This window comes from Perognathus longimembris, chromosome 9 (genome assembly GCF_023159225.1).
Source record: "Perognathus longimembris pacificus isolate PPM17 chromosome 9, ASM2315922v1, whole genome shotgun sequence".
NCBI classification, from domain to species: Eukaryota; Metazoa; Chordata; class Mammalia; order Rodentia; family Heteromyidae; genus Perognathus; species Perognathus longimembris.
Window position 1 is genome coordinate 69,000,391 of NC_063169.1, and position 18,663 is coordinate 69,019,053.

The 18,663-nt window shown below is 44.9% G+C and overlaps 1 protein-coding gene across 1 annotated transcript in view; it reads right to left on the reverse strand.

Moving 5' to 3' along the window:
• Positions 1-18,663, reverse strand: part of Prkn (parkin RBR E3 ubiquitin protein ligase) — an 884,626-nt gene that overhangs the window by 269,083 nt on the left and 596,880 nt on the right. Inside the window, exon 8 of the mRNA XM_048354412.1 lies at positions 7,720-7,856. Coding sequence (XP_048210369.1) covers positions 7,720-7,856 — 137 coding nt within the window. The remainder of the gene's footprint in view (positions 1-7,719; positions 7,857-18,663) is intronic.

Here is an 18,663-nt window from a genome sequence, read left to right on the forward strand (position 1 = left end):
CAAGTGGTTAGGTGGGGTCATGAGACTGGGTCTACGATAAGGACCACAGGGAAAGCAGTGGCTACATGTCTGAGCCTGGCATCTGCACTTCCATGTTACATAGTTTACTCTCCTGCTGTGTCCACAGGCCCCCTGAAGAGGACTCAGCAGACTTGGAGGCCACTAGATAGCATAAGTAGCAGTCTGGGTCCCAAGTGACTGTGTGGAGCAGAGCCCTTCCCCTCCCCCCGCCACCCACACTGGACCAGGGTGCAGGTAGAAAAACCCTGGAAAGCCCACAGAATGTGAGAAGATCTTTACCAGACAAGGGCCTCATATCTAAAATATACTTAGAGCTAAAAATATTAACCCTCACCAAAAAAACCCCACAAACCCTCAAAGAAACAACTTAAAGAGAGAATTAAAGAGAGACTTCTCAGGATAAGAAGAATGGCCAATAGACACATGATGATCTAGATGCTCAGCTTCTCTGGCCATAAAATAAATGCAAATCAAAACATTACTGAGATTCCATGTCACTCCAGTTAGAATAGCCATTATCAAGAAAATAAAAACAGATGCTGGAGGTGATGTGGTCAAAAGGGAATGCTATCACATTGTTGGTAAGAATGTAAATATGTTCAACCACTCTGGAAAGTAGTATGGAGGTTTCTCAAAAGATTAAACATAAAGCTTCCCTATGATTTAGCAATCCTACTCCTAGGCATTTACCCAACTGACCACAAACAAGACCAAACTATAGCTACTAGCACAACCATGTTCACTGCAGCATTGTTTACCATAGCCAAGATATAGAATCAATCCAGATGCCCCTCAGTACATGACTAGATCAAGGAATGGAATTCTATGATTCCATCAGGACAAATGAAATTGCCCTATTCAGAAGGAAATGGAAAGACTTGAAAGAATTATATTAAGTGAAGTAAGCCAGAACCCAAGAAACATAGGTTTCATGGTTTCCCTCATTTGTGGTAACTAGAATGTGCTTATAAGTCTACAAGTAAAAACACTGGGACATAATAAATTGTATAGGTGTCTAGACATTCACATAGTGAAGCCAAAGGAGGATATTATTAGGAGAGGATCACAAAGGCTCAATAGATATGTACATATGATCATATAAAATAATATTTTTCAAAATGAACTTGAATAAATAGAAATAAGAGGTTTTTTATTTTACTGTTTCTGTTTTCCTTACTTTTTGTGTTTTTTGTTATTTGTCTTTGGGAGGGGAAAGGGGGAGCACAGAAATGGAGGGCCAAAATGTGAACAAATGCAGCAGTGATACTACACACTGTTGAAAATGAACTGTACAACTCGTGAGCAGGGATAGGAGTGAAAAACTGGGAATGAAGGAAGGGGTGACATTGTTCAAAAACAAATGTACTCATTACCTGACTTATGTAACTGTAACATCTCTGGACTTCACCTTTACAACAACAATATACATATACATACACATACACGTATACATATACATATATATGTTCACCACTGATGTTTTAGGCTCGAGAATGTAGACTATTCGCCTATATTCTGTGTCTTTACACAGTCACATCCAAACTAAAGGAAAACTATCACAATCATCAAACCATCCTCCCCAAATAAGAGAGAAAGGAGTTTAGCATTAATCTCAGAAAATGAGAACGTTTGATTTAATTTCAATGAACTTTGAAGAATAACGCTGGCTTTGGGTGTCGAGTACATGGAGATTTCAGTCCTGGCCTTTTCAAAGGGAGGGTTACAACCAACTCAGACTCAGGAAACAGCAGTCCTGTGTGGACTGTGGGCTGTGTTTGGAGATGACTGCAGGTCACACATTTCAGAAAGGCTGGCAGACACACAGGGACTGGGACTGTGGACAGGCTCCTAGGAAGTTTTTTAGTATTTTAATGCTTTTTAAATGATTGTTTATTTGCTGTTTGGAAGCATACAAATTTCTATTGTTTTTGTTTTGACAGTGTATCTATCAGTTTATATTTTGTGCTTTAAATGAGCGCGTGCATGCGTGTGTGTGTGTGCATGTGTGTGTGTGAGTGTGTGTGTGTGTGTGTGTGTGTAGGGGGTGATGGGAAATGAGCCCCTGGTTTTTATACATACTAGGCAAACTGTAGCACTGACTTTTTGTTGTTGTTTTGTTTTGTTTTCTAGACAGAGTCTTGCTATGTAAGTCAGGTTGGCCCCATACTTACAGTCTTCTTGCCCCTATTTCCTGAGCATTGGCACTCCAGATATGCAGCATGAAACCTGACTTTAGATTTTGCAATGTTGTGTATGGAATATAAGGTCTTGTGCATGCTAGACAATTGCTCTACTACCAAGTCACACTCTCAGCCCCTAAATTAGCCACTCATTAACAATGACATTTGTTGAAATTTTAGTATGTACACTAACCATTTGTTTATTTTCTTTTCCAGTGTTGTTTTAGGAATTACACTGACTTGATTCACAGTGTGCATCTGGAGGACCAACGATCAAAAGCCCAAAACCCCAGTCATTCGTTAGTAGCATATGTTGTGCTTACTCTTTAACTATGTGTCAGAATGCGGGATTCTTGTCTCTTTAGGTACTAGAAATTTCTCTGCATCTCATAAGGACAAGATCTGTCTTGTGCTATAATATTGCCAAGGAGGACACTAAGGACTCTGATATGTGTGCTTTGTGAGAGGCTATCCTCAATGGAGAGGAAATTGTATCTGAATTTGATGGACATGATGGCTCATTTTGATTGTCAATGCGACTGGATTGAGAACCGCATGAGAAATCAGACTCCTGGAAGCGTCTGTGAGATGTTTCCAGAGAGGATTAATTAAGGAGAAAATCCACTCTGAATGTAGACAGCACCACCCAGTAGGTGGGGAGGGCTCTGTGTGAAACAAAAGGCGAAGGACGAAGACGCTCGCTCGTTCACCCATCCCCTCTCATGGCTTCCTGGCCACCCTGAGCTTAGCCACCTGCATCCTGTGCCATGCAGAACTGAAACCTCTCATGCTGTGAGCAAAACCCACCACTCTACCTAAAGGTATTTATGTCAGGTACTTGGTTACAGCAACGCAAATCTCTAATATACTAGAGTGATATGATGTAGGGGCTTGAGGGTAGGAAAATAAAGAACAAGCCATAAGAAAACAACAACAGAAATCTCAAAAGCCAATCGTGAGAGCACATGAAGCTGTGTCACAGGAGAGATGGTGGCCCAGGAGCCCAGGAAATCTGTTGTCAGCATGGCTAGGCGAGCTGCACCCCAACGCGTGTGGCCGTCTTCATGATACGAATTCAAGAACAGCGTTCTACAACAAATCAACTGAAATTCACGAAGCTCTGCAGAGGTAACACAGTTAGCAGCTAGCGAGGGCACTTTGTCATTTCAAAATAATTCCCAACAAGAAGTGGTAAGAATAACGTGTAGAGAAAATAACTTCCAAATAAATGGTGATGAAGTCTTATCTCAGAGCCTCTGTCTTTCTCTAAGGCCTTGCTCGAGCTTCTGGAAGCGGGTTGTTTCCAGACATGTTTGCTGTGGTTGCCAATTCTATTTTTACCTCCGTCAACATTTTCTGAAGGACCTACATTGGCCAGTGAATCAAAGCGTTCCCTGGTAAATGGGCCTGGGCAGATGGTGTAATTCTTTACTTCAGAATGCGATGGTTCCCTTGAAAAGTCCTGCTGCTGGCAAGATACTCACCCCCTCAGACCTTCTCAAGCTTTTAAACCAGCACACTTGAGCCAACACACCCACCCTGAGAGGCTGACATTTAATTGGCCTGGGCAATCCTTAAAGCTTTTGTGTGACCACAATGTGTATCTAGAGCTGAGGACCGGCGTGAGGAGCATGCAGTCAGGGTAGTGGGAACTTAGGGCTCTGGTGTCAGCCACATCCAGGTTAAACCTGAGCGTTGAGCCAGGCACTGGTGACTAATGCCTGTAATCCTAGCTACTCAAGAGACTGAGATCAGAGGATCCTGGGTCACAGCCTGGGCAGACAAGTGCATGAAACTCTTATCTCTAATTAACTACCAAAAAGCCAGAAATGAAGCTGTGGCTCAAATGATGGAGTGCTAGCTTTGAACAAAAAACCTATGGACAGCATCCAGACCCTGAGTTCAACCCCAGGACTTGCACAAAACTAAACCCTCAGCTTTGCTCTTCCTGACTCGGAGACTCCGGTTACTTTATTGCACCAATTCTTACTCCTTCCTCTGTAAAATGAGAATACAACTTTCTACTCTAGAAGCTTACAATTGGTTTAAATATGGAACCGAGCTGGAATGTGGAGATATCTTTCCTTTGGTCCTCTTGGCTTTAGAACTTTCTAAGGCATCACACTTGGCTGTTTGCAGGCTTGTCTACCCGTGATGATTAAGAACACAGCTGCAGAGCCACATCTGGCTGGCTTTGAATAGCAGCTCTGTTACTTACTGGCTGTGTTATCTGGTGCAAGTTCATTAGCCTTGGTATGCTCAGACTTTCCACTTGTACAATGGGGAGAATAATATCTTTTCCAACAGAGTTTCAGGGGATTCAATGGATTTATACATGCAAGCACAAAGAACGTACCTTCTCTACACTCAGTGACAGCACTAGTCATTATTCATTTTTGACTCTTAGGGAAATAAAATTCAGCATTCCATATTTAGAAAGTGTAATAAAATTTTAGGTTTAATGAGGAGCTCACACTAGGATAACAAGGTTTGTACTTGGAAAGAATATTAAATCAGCTTTAATTACTCATCACAACCATTTTGTCAATGAGAAAGACTGGCTCATTGTTGGCTACGAATACCTTGCAGAGCGTTAGTGACTACACCTGAGCTTTGATGGTGTCTGCACGAAGGAATCGCAAAGAAGCTGGAGAGACTATGTTGGAGCGAAAGAACATCTTGCGCCATGTTTCGGGAGTGAGAGGTACCAGATGCTGGTACAGAAAGGGATGCGTACGGAGACCATGAGCAAGACATTTGCGATGGGGTTCACCCAGCTGCACCCACGCAGGCGTACGCCTGTCGCTGCAGTGTCTGCGAGACAAGTGTCATTTACAAGGTGAGTTGGCTATTTCTTGAGGCCTTCGTGCTTTTTTTGAAATTCATTTTCTTCTAACGTTAGAGTCCACAGACAGCACCTCTACCTCTGGAGCCGCTGCCCTCTGGCTGCTGCGTTTGGACGGGGCAGGGATAACAAAGTGCCCAGCCCACAGGCAGGAAGTGTGGCTCAGGAGGAGGCGCGCGCGGAGGGGGCCCCTGCCCTGCGGGCCGTCCTCAGTCTGGTGGTAACACGCTACCTCATTTCCATGTCCGGACATCCAAGTCCCTGAGCCTGTGCCAAATTGGGAATTCAGCACCCGCGTGAGTTCCAAGAGCACAGTTACCACCCAGTCTGCCCCACTCAGAACTCCATCCCAGAGCCTAGGTTAAGAAAGGGCGAGGGAAGGATTTGGGCTGCGGTCTCCAGTAGGAGAACCATCCAGCCCTGGTGGGCAAATGGGGACCTTGTCCTTAAGAGAATCAACGGCTTTTGGTTCTACAAATAAAGCTTACTTTGTATTCTTGAAGGAGCCATGTAACCCCAAATACCTTACTGAGCAAAAAAACCAAAACAACAAAGGGATAGTGACCAGGTCCTGAATTCAAGCCCTACTGCCAGCACAATAATAACAATAATAGTAATAATAATAAGAAGAAACTCTCCTGAGAAAATACTAAAGACAGTTCTGTTTGTTTTTTATACAATACAGAGTCTCAGTCTTTCTTCTTTTCTTTTCTTTCCTTTCCTCTTCTTTTTTTTTTTTCTTCTCTTTTGTGCCAATACTGGGGTTTGAACTCAGGGCGTTACACTCTGGATTAGCTTTTTCACCCCATGCTGGCACTCTACCATGTGAGCCACACCTCCACTTCCAGATTTTTGCTGATTAATTTGGACATAAGAAGTTCATGGACTTTTCTGCCCAGGTTGGCTTTGAACGGAGATCCTCAGATCTCAGCCTCCATCGTAGCTAGGATTACAGGCGTGACCCTCTCCTTTCACAGAAATGCTGAAGCATTTATAATTGCTATCAGTATAAATTTTTCAAAGACCAAAATATACCATGATAATCAATACTGTGAAAAAGAGAGCAATACGTTCTATGAGTAAGTACTTTTAGAGGTGCATGTTAAGATGTTGAGAGACAAAGAAACAAGAACTGAATGGTTCCATGGTGTGGACAGTCACAGCACAGCTGTTTCTAACCTGTCCCCACTCCTGGCTATTGGATATGTTCTTTAGGAATACTGAAATGAGGAATTAGTAGCTTCATGCTTTTTCTTGTTAAACACTGAGGGGAAGAAATGCCAGGAAAACAGGCTCTGGACAGGAGGACTCATTTATAAAAATAAAAGCAAACTTCCATGAGTAAGTAACCAGAAATGAGATGACAACAGCATTCACACACAAAAACAAGCTAGTACCAAGTGTACAATAGAAAGGAGGATATGATAAACCCATTAATGTCCTGACTCATTCACTACTAAGACAAAGACGTTGAACCCAGGAATATGCAAGGTTCTAAAGATAAAGATGTGAGAGGTGTGGAAAGGGTGGACAGTTCCCCAGATGTTTACATATAGAATTTTGCTTCTAGACATAAATCTCGGAGAAGTGCAAACATACATCCATACATAAGCTTGTATATGTATGTTATACTAGCACTGTTTGAAACAACAGAAAATGGCCCAAGACAACACCAATTGCCCACCAAATGACAGTCAATAGACGGATGGGTAAACAGGTCACAGTACTGCCAGACAATGGAGCACCACTCAGCTATAACCGAGTAAAAAGCTAACAGGAACACATGCCACGACATGGCCGACCTAAAACACAAGCTAAGCAAAATGAGGCTAACAAAAATCTAATACTGTGTGATTCTTGTTTTAGAAAATATATAGAAGAGGCAAAAGTCCTATTAGTAGTTTCCAGGGTTGGGGGTGGAGGAGAGAGGGTAGTGACCACTTGGTGTTCTGCTGAGTGATGACACGGTTTTAAGAGAGAGGTGATAGCCGTGTAACATGTGGAACACACCAAACACCACTGAGTCACACACTTCTTTTTGGTCTTCTCTTCTTTTGGTACTGGGATTGAACCCAGGACATTGTACTTGCTAGGCAAGTGCTTTGTCACTGAGCTACATCCCAGCCCCCTGAGTAATATATTTTAAAATGATTAATTATATATCACATATATCTCACCTCAATTAAAAATGAACATGTAATAATAGTATAGCACAAGCATGGGGTGACTTGTTAAATGATAACACTTTAAATACCAGGCAAATCATCTTTAGCTCATTTTTAAATTTCTTTGTCATGTCTCTTCTTTCACACATGCTGGATTAAGGCTCAGCATTTTTAGAGATGGTGTGTACACCACGGATAGCTGTTGCCAATCCCGATGAAAGCATCTAGAATGTGCCGTGGCAGGTGAACTCCCGGTCGCTCCGCACTGGCTCGATAATATTTCAGATATATTCCTACCGCCTTTGTGCGAGCATTTTCTAGTTCACAGTGGTTCCTGGGGTTTTACATCCCTCGTGGGCCCACCATTAGCGGTTCTTACTCAGCAATGGCCCTAACTATCCTCACCTCCTAAGCTAGGCATCGTTAAATCTGGAGTTAGTTTTCCCTCGGTGGTTCTTCCATTCTTGATTAGTACTAGCAATGGAGAAGAGGAGAGGGCGAGCCTTACCCACGCAGGGCAGCGTGTAGCCGAGCTGGGCGTCGTGGACAAACTGCCGGTCATTGAGCCTCGTCACGCAGTACAGGTGGAAGCAGTCCAGGCAGATCACGTGGCGATGGTCACATGGGAAGACCAGGACGGGGCTCCTGCACAGAGAGAGGAGAGGACTGCTGTGGGGCCCGCGGGGTGGAAGGGCCACAGGCGCCTGGCAGTGGCTTCCGTCCCGGGAGGTGCTCGGGGCCCCTTCTGCACCGAGGCCCGCCACGCCGAGGCCGCCCTTCAGCACTGCAGGGGCTCCACATGCTACAGACGAGGTCAACTGTTGTTGCATCTACCCATCAGTTGTTTAAGCCTGAGGGAAACATATAATTTCTTCCTGCAAGTCTTCCCCGATTCATAATTCCCAATCAACAACTAAAGCTTCTCCCACCCACGGTGTCCATTTCTGTGGAGCTATTATTACGTCATGGCATCGATGTGTTTCTCTTTGCTGATCAGCGGTGATCTCCTTGAGAGAAGCTACCGCGTCGACATTCTATCAATATTCCCACAGGACGAGGCGCTTTAAGGCTTAACATCAACATCCCTTGGATTTAGTTATGACATAGGAAATCGAACTTCCCCAAAGTCCAAAGGAAAATCACAAGGGCAACCAAAATAGGTGTATTCAGCAGTCACTCACCTTTCATTATCATATGACAAAAGAAAAAAAATAGAAATAAGAAATCAGCTACCAAGAATCTTCCTATTTTAATACGTTTACCTGTTCTGTCAACTCTATCCCATGCCAATAGTCTATTTCTGAAATTATGATTCAAGGGATTATTAATAAATCAATATATACAACATCTAGGAATTTTAGATTCACTTGAAACACTTGATAGGAAAACAAATCTCTTGAAAAACCTTGGAATTTTGCTGGCAAATGAACCATGAGGCTATTTCAAAAAAAGGAGACAAATTGAATATATTAGTTTAATTTAAGATCAGTCTAAAAGCGATTTTAGTAGTTAAAAAAGTTATTGGAAGCAATTTAGTTAAGTGTACCACCTAGGTAATGATTGGAAAATACAAAACAAACATGTTCATTTCATACCCAATTCTTAGCACTTGTAAGAGTTTTTCAAAGGCCCTTTCCCTAGAACATTAATATTAAAATCATAAAACAACATTTCTTTTTATAATTTTTATTGTAAAGGTGATGTCCAGAGGAGTGAAGTTTACATAAGTCAGGTAATGAGTACATTTCTTTTTAACAGTGTCACCCCTCCCTAATTTTCTTTTTTTTTTTCCCCCTCCCAATAATTTCTCAACACCTAGATAGTTTTCCAAACTCTGGTTTGATATGTGCTTCCAAGAAATATCTATAAAACAAAGAAGAGCAAGCACCCCCAGGTATGTTAACGCCACAGCCAAGTTAATCCCAACACATTAAACGTGCCATGTGATTGTGTGATTTCCTCTTTGCTGAGTGATTGTGTGGTTCCCTCTTTGTCGTGTGATTGTGTGATTTCCTCTTTGTCATGTGATTGTGTGTGGTTCCCTCTTTGCCACGTGATTGTGTGATTCCCTCTTTCAACCTCGCAATGGCTTTTCTGGGCCTACACTTTTGTTCCTAGGGCCTCAGTGAATTAACAGTGACCACCCTGGAGTTTTAACCTGCTCCCTCCTAACAGTGCCTCTCCAAGGAGATAAAATATAATGCTTCTGTCTCCTCGCCAGGTTGCCCCTGTAGGCGTGCACAGGTGTGCCACGGTCCCTACACGTGAGTCCGGTAGCTGCTGTGTCGCCCTCCCTTCCTCCTAGCTAGGCTGTGAGAAATCTTTCCACTCTGCCTTTGGCAGCCTGGCGGATGAGTCCACAGGGCCCCCGCCCGCTGTCCACAAGGGACCTTATGGAGGATCGACTAGAACGGTTGCAAAGACGCTTCCACCTAGAACAAGCGTGCAAAGAAAGTGTGGAAACATTCCTGTAGAGGAAATGAAAAGAGAACTTACAAACTCGGGTCAGTCTGCCCAGGAGATGATGGCTTCTCTGGGTGCTGAGGGGGGTCTGTGGTGCTCAGGCCGGCATGGGGTTCCTTTCCCACCTCACTAGAGAGGGAGACAGGGCAAGTCTCCCTCTCGAGGGAGAGACAGCTGCCCCCAGCAGCCCCACGCGGCCCTTCCTAAGGGTCAGGGAGGTCCCCAGCGACACAGACCTACCACATCATCCACAGAGCAAGCTGTTCTGCTTGATAATGGCTTCATGTATTTGAAACAGATTGGTGAGAAATGTCAGGTACGCGGAGATCCAGGGTCCTTTCCTTTTTAAATTAATTTTTTGAATATTTGTATTGTCTTTAAGTAGTTGTGCAAAGGAGTTGCCATTCAACAAAGCAGTTTATGAACACAGGGCTCTTGATCAATGTCACCTTTCAACATTCTTACCCTCCCATCCTAACCCCACCCCTTCCTTTCTTTTCCTCAGTTCTGCGGTGTTTTCAATGCATTCTTGCCTGCACTCCACTCCCTTCCCCCATTCATTCTTCTTCCCCTCTCCTTCCCCTGCCCCTCCCCTTGCAAGTACCCATTTCCTGGTTCTTACTTTTGTTGGGCTTTGACTTAATATTTCTTGTTGGGGTCAGCTGTACCTTTAACGGGCCACAGCTGACCTCGGCCTGTCCCTCCCCTTCCTGTCTTTAACAGGAAGAGAAGCCCCTGTTCCTGGGGCTAGCATGTGTGCTATGGCAGAGGGGTACCCCAGAGGCCCATCCTTTGGGGGCTGGACCTCTGCCCACAAAGGAAGTCTCCTGACATCACTTGAGGGACAGCTCCTTGGGACCAATCAGGGACCCCTCTCTTGTGCCCGCCTTTGGGGTATATCTGGGAGGCTCCTCATTTGAATAAACAGAAGCCCTAGAGGTTTTCTCCAGGGGCCCACGCATCCGTGTCGTTCTTGGCGGTTTTGGGGCACCCTGTGACCACACACCACCGAGGCTACCCGTGGCCATCGCTCCCACGTGAGAGCGATAAAGGACCACCCAGGAAGGGGCGGACGAGCCCCTTCCCCCCCCCCAAGCGAGGGGAAGTAGAGAGAGAGAGCCCACAATTTCTAAATAATTACAGTATTTTCACTGTCCATAGAGTTGGTTATACTTCAGCCGATTCATTTATAACCACGTGCATAACACCCAGTGTGTTTACTTCTAAACTTAAAGGCACATTCTCACCCCACCAACAGGGGAAACCATCAACCTGTGCCTCACCGGGGCTGGCTGACTTCACTTCATATAATCTTCTCCAAGTCTTTCCACTCACAGGAAGCCCAAGGATTGGGCCGTGGAACGGTGGGTGCAACCTCCAAGGTAAAGGGCCAGCAAGAAGGAAGCAGGAGGCGAAGGTGGACCTGGACCAGACAGAGCCTGCTGGAACAATCCTATTCCAAACCGAGCTCGCACTGACCCAAGCCTCTCTCCTTGAACTGACAGAGACGGAAAGGAAGATGTGCGGCACGGGCTGGGGTGACTGATTTTGGTGATCAGGCTCATTTGTACTGACGTAGCTCCCACATTCCCACTTTAGCATCAGTATTAAGCGAAAGGCAATGAAATGATGGCTCGGCCCTCCGAGTGCTGCACCCCACACACCAATGTGCCCAGCACAGGACGCAATCACAGCCACTGTGTATCTGGGTGGAGAAAGGAACACCACACCACTTTTGTGATTCTCTGCTACTTGTATAATTTTGCTGCTCTGATCGATATGTTTTGTCGCTTATTGGCTATCTACTTTGCCCAAAGTAACAATTTAATATCACTGTGTGAATGTGTGTAACATCTGGTGGTTAGACTCTAAGTACTTGGGAAACACACACACACACATACACAATCCTCATGTGCTGTTTCCGGACACAGAATTCACACGGAGTATTATAAGCCAGAACACAGGAGTTAGGAGTGGGGGAAATCACTGAGTTGGGATGCTTCCTTGGAGTCTGAGCTAGATTTCAGAAATGAGATTCACGCTGGGTCACTGGATGGGAATGTGGTTTCCACGCCCAGAAAAAAACACTGGCATGAAAACCACTCCTTGAACCAGAAGGGCAGCGGGTGGGCTCCAGGAAGGATGAAGGTGGGCAGGGTGGAGAGGAGCTGGGAAGGGAGGACTGCCGAGTGCAGTCAGGGACGAGGCTGGCGGAGGAGATTGTGAGAGGATGTGGCTGTACACAGTGCAGTCTCCCCTGGGCTCTGTCATGGCCTGAGTGCCGGTGCTGCCCCAGAGTCCATCTGCTGAGTCACTGGGTCAGTCATGGGCCTGGGAAGTGGGGGAGGTGTTAGGTCACGAGGGTGGGGCCCTCGTGATGGGAACTCCAACAGGCCAGGATAAAGCCAGGTGCCATCCGTGAACCAGCAGCAGCTCCTCATCAGATGCCAGGTCGGCTGGGCCCGGGATCTGGGATTTCCAACCTCAGGGATTATGAGCAATGTCTTTCTGTTGTTCAGAGCTACCTGGTGCGCAGGCATTGTTAGAACAGGCAACAGCGGAGACGGAAGCTAGAGAAGAGGGGCGACTGGTGTCTGAGTGAGTTTGCCCTGAGGGAGGCCTGGGCAGATGGAGGTCGTGGGCAGGGGCGCCCCGGAGGCGTGTCGGTGATTTGGGGTGATTTGGATGGGGCTGAGGCTGCAGGAATGGAGTCAAAGGCCGGCTGGAGCCTCACTCGTGGTGAGCGCCCGGCAGCACTGACATGGCACGGGGCTTCTGTTCCTCACAGGATTCCTCAGTGCCCTTTGCTCAAATGATAGATAAATGTTAATTGATCAATCTAGACGTGATTTTGCCCGAATGTGCCAGATTACAGAGTAGTTCATTAAAGGTTAAACAAATCTCTCAATCATATGTAAAAAGAATTATAAATGATACTTGACATTACTGAAGGGTTATTTGTAAACAATTATTTCTCTATTTTTCTTCTTTAGGGAGTGGCTACTGGCGTTTGGACTCCGGGCCTCATGCCCATGCAACTTTCTTGTTCAGTAGGCACCCTACCACTTGAGCCATGCTTCCAGGCTGGGATTTGGCTGGTTATTCTGGAAATGAAGTCTCGTGGAGTTTTCTGCCTGACTTGATCTCAAACTACCATTCTCTGGAGCTCAATCTCCTGAATATCTAGGATTACAGGGGTAAGCAACTGATGCAGGCTCTTTTTATTACAAAAGCAATTCAGATGTTTGGCTCACTGAATAGTAAGCACGGTGGCAGGAGTTTTAGTTAAACAAAATATAGGGCCAATAGAGTAGAATGATTGAAAGGGTGACAATGGTCACAAGGCATTTACTTATAAACTGCTTTTTAGAAGGGCAAGTCCTTTGGACAATTCCTTAAAGATAATAAAAATATCATTAAAAACATAGGAAACTATACACATACTTGTCAAAGAAGAATACTGTTACCGTTTCCCAAATGCATAAGCCAGTATGTTGATAAAATTACATAAAATTAGATATATAATATCCACAAAAAAATGGGATGAAGTTTTATTTATTGAGTTTAATCCACTCTCTCCCTCATTTTTTAAATCTGTTTTTGTCTTCCCTTCTCCCACTCTCCAGATCTGTGACTCTGTTCAACTGATTCTTACATCTTCGTCAGTGCACATTCCTTTCCACACAACAGGGAACATGCAGAAATGCCATCGTGTGACGTCAGGGCTGTCAGTTCAGCCTCTGCGGCGTCTGTCTGAGCTCTTCTGTAATTACATCATAAGCTCAGAGGGCAGCGAGCAGCCCTGGCTAGGGACAGCTCGGCGGCAGTGACAGATATGCCCATGTGGGAAGCTGAGTGATGGCTGTCCAGGTGGCATGACATCCCTGTCCACGCAATATGAAGAATAATCCATGCACGCACCACACATGGAGGGCTCCTAGGTGAACCATCCTCCACCACGGCACAAGCCCAAGCTGGCATCTTGACTAGAGCCCTGAACAAGAACCATCTAGATGAACCCTCCTGAATCCCCGGGTCCTGTAAAACTGTGCAGATAATATGTGATGTGTTGTTAAAGCCACTAAGCTTGGGATAATTTGTTACACGGCGGTATCTAACTAACACATGCTCTGTGGAGAAAGAAAGCACATTTAGAAATCAGATCCTGAAATAATGCATGCGATAAGAGAGTGGTATTGGGAAGAGGCCTGTGATTCTAGGGCATTTAAAGCTGAGAGAAGCAAGTGCAGTTGTGAGGATACAGGGCCTGAAGGGTGAATGCTGAAACCAGTGTCTCCATTTGTCCCAATGCAAACCAAAATTGCATACACATGGTGTGTGTGTGTGTGTGTTTATGCGTGCACATTTACACATAGTATGTGCATGTGTCTTTTTACACATAATGTGAATGTGCATGTGTAATAGCATTACATGGGAAGTAATGTAAGTCAGAATTTTAAAAATAGCAAAAACATTCTGAAGGAAAATAACAGAAAATTTTCACCTGTGGGAGAGAATCTTTGAATTTAGCAAACACTTGGACTGTCTTGCTTTTCTTGGTTTTCATGGATTTGGCTCATGCAACACTACCACGTTTGTTATGCTTCAGTTAGCAGTCTTTCAAAGCTCTCTACAAATTCCGCATATGAAGAATTATGACTCCTGGGAATTTTGGAAAAGTACTTGATTAGATGAAAAATAATTAGAGAGGTGTCACTGTTAAATAACTTAAAGTTGCCTTCTTAGCAATTGTCATTTTAAATCCCTCTGAGTTAGAGATGGCTTATAAAATGGTAAGCAAACAATATCGGAAATCAAATGCATTTGAGTGTGCCCTGTATTTTGGCAAGACTTCTTAGACCGAACTGCGTCAATATAACCACAAGGAGGCTTCCAACCCGATGCTCGCGTCCAGCAAGCCCGGGATGCTCACCGTGGTACCTGTGTGTCATGGAGTTCATTACTGGAGTTAGCCAAGTGAGCTGCCCTGGTCCCCGGCCTGGAGAGGACCCTCACCCACGCAACAGACCCAACTTTTAGAAATTAAAAGAAGCCACAACCGTTGGGTGACCTTCACAATTCCTTCCCGCTGCCAAGCTTAAAATCCCGCAGTTGAGTTCCCCTGCCCATGAGTCCGCTCGAAGCCAGTGCCCTGGGAAGGCCCTGGCAGGTCCTGACCCAGCTCATTAACGCCCCTCCTGGCCTCTTCTTTCTCTGCTGCTCACATCCGGTGTCAGTCAGTCAGTTCTGCTACACTGAAGGAAGCAAGTTTGTTCTGATGCTCTGATCTGACCTGTGGCTGTCCCCGTATTCCAGAATAGACAGCCTATGTGGGGCACAAGCCCCTCGTGTCCTGACTTCTCACTCTTGCGCTCGGGGGGTACTCTGCACCTGCCAGTCATGCCACGCATCACGGGGAGCAGCAGCGGCCGAGCCCCCAGGACCCGCACTCCCCAGGGGCTGTGGGCTCAGGATCAGCAACTGCTTCCTAGAGTAGCCAGTGCTACCTCGGGAAGAGTTTGGAGACGCTGGCCCGTTCCGCAGCTGCAGCCAGGGATGGGGGGAGATCTCGTCTCGGCCCACCGTGCACAGGCCGGATGGAGAGACAGCAAGAGAGGCCAGAGGACTCTTCTTACTCATGAATGACTGTGTGAACTGCAACATGAAATTATAAACAGGTTAAGACCAGGCAACCTCTCTGTCTAGGTACCAGTCAGCTTTCTGTCACTACCACAAACACGGGAGATAAACTCATAGAGAAGTTTATTTTGGCTCACACAAGCCCAGGGCTTGGTGCTGTTGGCGACACAGTAGACTACGGTCTGCGCCTGAAGACCATCGGCTCAGGTCATGAGGGCCAGAATGTGAGAGAGAGCAAGAGGGAGGGGCTGGGACCCCGAGGTCCCATTCCAGGGCGTGGCCTCCGGAGCCCTAACCTCCTCTCGCTGGGCCCCTTCTCTTAAAGGTTCCACCATAGTCCGACAGTTCTGAGCTCAGGACTAATTCCCTAACACGTGGGACTTGGGGGGGACATTTTAGGTACACACGATAACCACCTCATTCTCTAAAATTCTCCTTTCATCTTTAAATTTTTGTTTAGGAATTCTATTTCTATGAGCAACTTTATTTCCCATTAGTGGCACTAGGTGTTATGAAATGAAGGAGCATTTCTTTTTTTAAAATTTAATTTACTTATTAATTGAACACAAATTTTTTGACAAGGTGTTGTGCAAAAAGGGTACAGTTACATAGTAGGGCAGTGTGTACATTTCTTGTTATATCTTACGCCCTGTTTTTCTATCCCTTCTCTAGGTCAGGTAGACATATATACAATATACAATGTATCAAGAACATATACAGTAGCCACGTGGCCGCGCCCAAGAAAATTCGCCTAGGGCTTTAAATGTGATGTTGATATTAGACAATATGTCGACAGCCGTCTTATATGAACGTACATACATAGATTTTGAGCTATTGTATTCCACTGAGAGGTCAATTTTTGACCTTTATGTGTTGAGTAATTGTTTGGTTTTAGTTACATACTGTTGGGTCGCTGCCCCAATCCTGTGGGGAATACTATTTGACAAGCAGTTTTTGGTTTCACAGACCTGGTCTCACCTCCATACTGTTCTCCAAAGTGGTTGTACTAATTTGCACTCCCACCAACAATAGAGAAGGGTTCCTCTTTCCCCGCACCCCCTCCAGCATTTGTTGTTGCCTGAGTTCAGAGTATAGGCCATTCTAACTGGGGTGAGGTGGTATCTCAGGGTTGTTTTTATTTGCATTTCCTTTACTACCAGGGATGTTGAACATTTCCTCATGTGTTTCTTTGCCATTTTTATATCTTCTCTTGTGAAGTCTCTCTTTAGCTCCTTTGCTCATTTCCTAATTGGTTTATTGGGCTTGGAGGGGCTTAGTTTTTTGAGTTCTCTGTAGATGACAGATATTAGGCCTTTATCTGTTGCTGTGCTGGTAAATATCCTTTCCCATATCGTTGGCTGTCTTTCTGTTTTGGTGGCTATGTTCTTAGCTGTGCAGAAACTTTTTAATTTGTAGTAGTCCCATTTGCCGAGTCTCTCTCCTATTTGTTGTGCCCCTGGGACTCTATTCAGGAAGTTCCTTCCTGTGCCTATAAGTTCTAGCGTCTTTCCTACTCTGTCCTTCAGTAGTTTCAAGGATTCAGGTCTGATGTTGAGGTCCATGATCCATTTTGAGTTGACCTTGGTGCATGGTGATACACTTGGGTCTGCTTTGAGTTTTCTGCATATGGCTGTGAAGGAGCATTTCTAACCTCAGTATGTGTTCCAAAGTTTGATCCCACTGGTGTTTGCCTCAGACATTCCGCAGACTTTCCTATCATCTGTGCACAGCTCTGTTCTGGGACAGCAACTTGAGTTTATGTAGCTTATGGCATTTTCTTGTGGCTGCCTTGGGCTTCATCTAGACATTTCCCATCAAATTAACTACAACATTATTGGTATATTAATCTGTTTCATGTTCTATCATGAAGAAAGAGATGAACATTGCAAGTAATGTCTAAAACCAAAAAAATTGTGCTCTGTTGTTTATAAACAGAAAATTCTTCAGACATAATTCTTTCAGGGGCTATGAAATAGCGGAGTAAAAACACAAAAAGGAAGGTGTGAGCTGCTTTTAGAGCAGAGGGGCCAAGCCTGTCTTGTCATCTGAGTTCTCCTCTCGCTCGGTCAAATCTTTGTCAGTGTCTCTTCCCCCTCCACTTCCCCCTCCCACCCTCGTCCTTGCCCAGTTTAACCAGCACAACCAGCCACTCCCTGGCCACTGAGCACTTCCAACCCTGTCCCCAATCCAGTGAGCCTATCTGGCAATATGGCTTTACAGTGACTTGCGCTACGGCGGCCCTTGGCCCACACATATGAACTAGGTGCCCACTGCCAAAATCATCAGGGCCTAGATTTTCCTTTTACCCACAAAATCTATTACTGCTTTTCGATGCAGAAATCCCCCGTCTCCTTCGGGCCAGTGTCCCCCTGCTTTTCCATTAAGGTAAAGATGTGTAAAGATCCCTGCAGTCTACATTTCAAGATGATCACACCCCCGATTTCCTCTAGGAACTCTATCCAGCTGGTTCTTCTACTCTTTTCCTAACTTGCAGGACTGTTAGTGTCCACTATGCAGACTTTTATTCCATATTCAATTTGTCATTTTATTACACTATGTATATTGTTCTTTACCCATCTTTGGAACCATGTCAGATCTCCCTGACTAACGGCCATCTACCAACCAAGGCGCCAGCCGAGTGGCCCTCAGGACGGGTCTCATAAAGATCAGTCCGGCTATAAGGAAATCAAGTCAGGACCAGACATCGCAGGACACTGAACAAAAGGCGAGTAAAGCCAGTGTTGGTCAGGCAAAGGATTTTCTAAAGGAAGAGAAAAACCATAGCCAAAGAGAAGTTCCTCAAAGGCAGGAATGAGGAAGCCCGGTCAAGAAGGGAGGGGAAAATACATGAAAATACTTAAGATGTACTGAACTAGGTGACACTGGGAACCTATGCTGTCTGTTCTCATCCGAGAGTCTAGCAAATTCCACATTCTTCCACATATAAAATGTGAAACTGAAAATCAACGATATTGCTTGGACATGTGACATACATGAGTGTACTTTGTTTTTATATAACACTTACAGTTTGGTTGAATTGGGTTCCACTAATTATAACCTTCACTGACAAAAGATCCTTGCTCCAGGTAACCGATGAAGTCATGGTCCCAATAAAAATTACTGGATTATTAATTTCCTTAGCAGTTCCCAACCTTGAAAGATGCCTGAGTTCAATATAACTATTGTACTTTATTTCCAAATATAATTACTGTTGACAGGCTGAACCCAAGCATAACAGTGAGGTTTGAAGTGCTGGACAGTAAACAGTACAACATAGCAGCAGGTATTAGAAATAAGAAATTTCCTTCCTCTTATAAAGTTATTTAGTGCACAGAGGTCCACCATATTT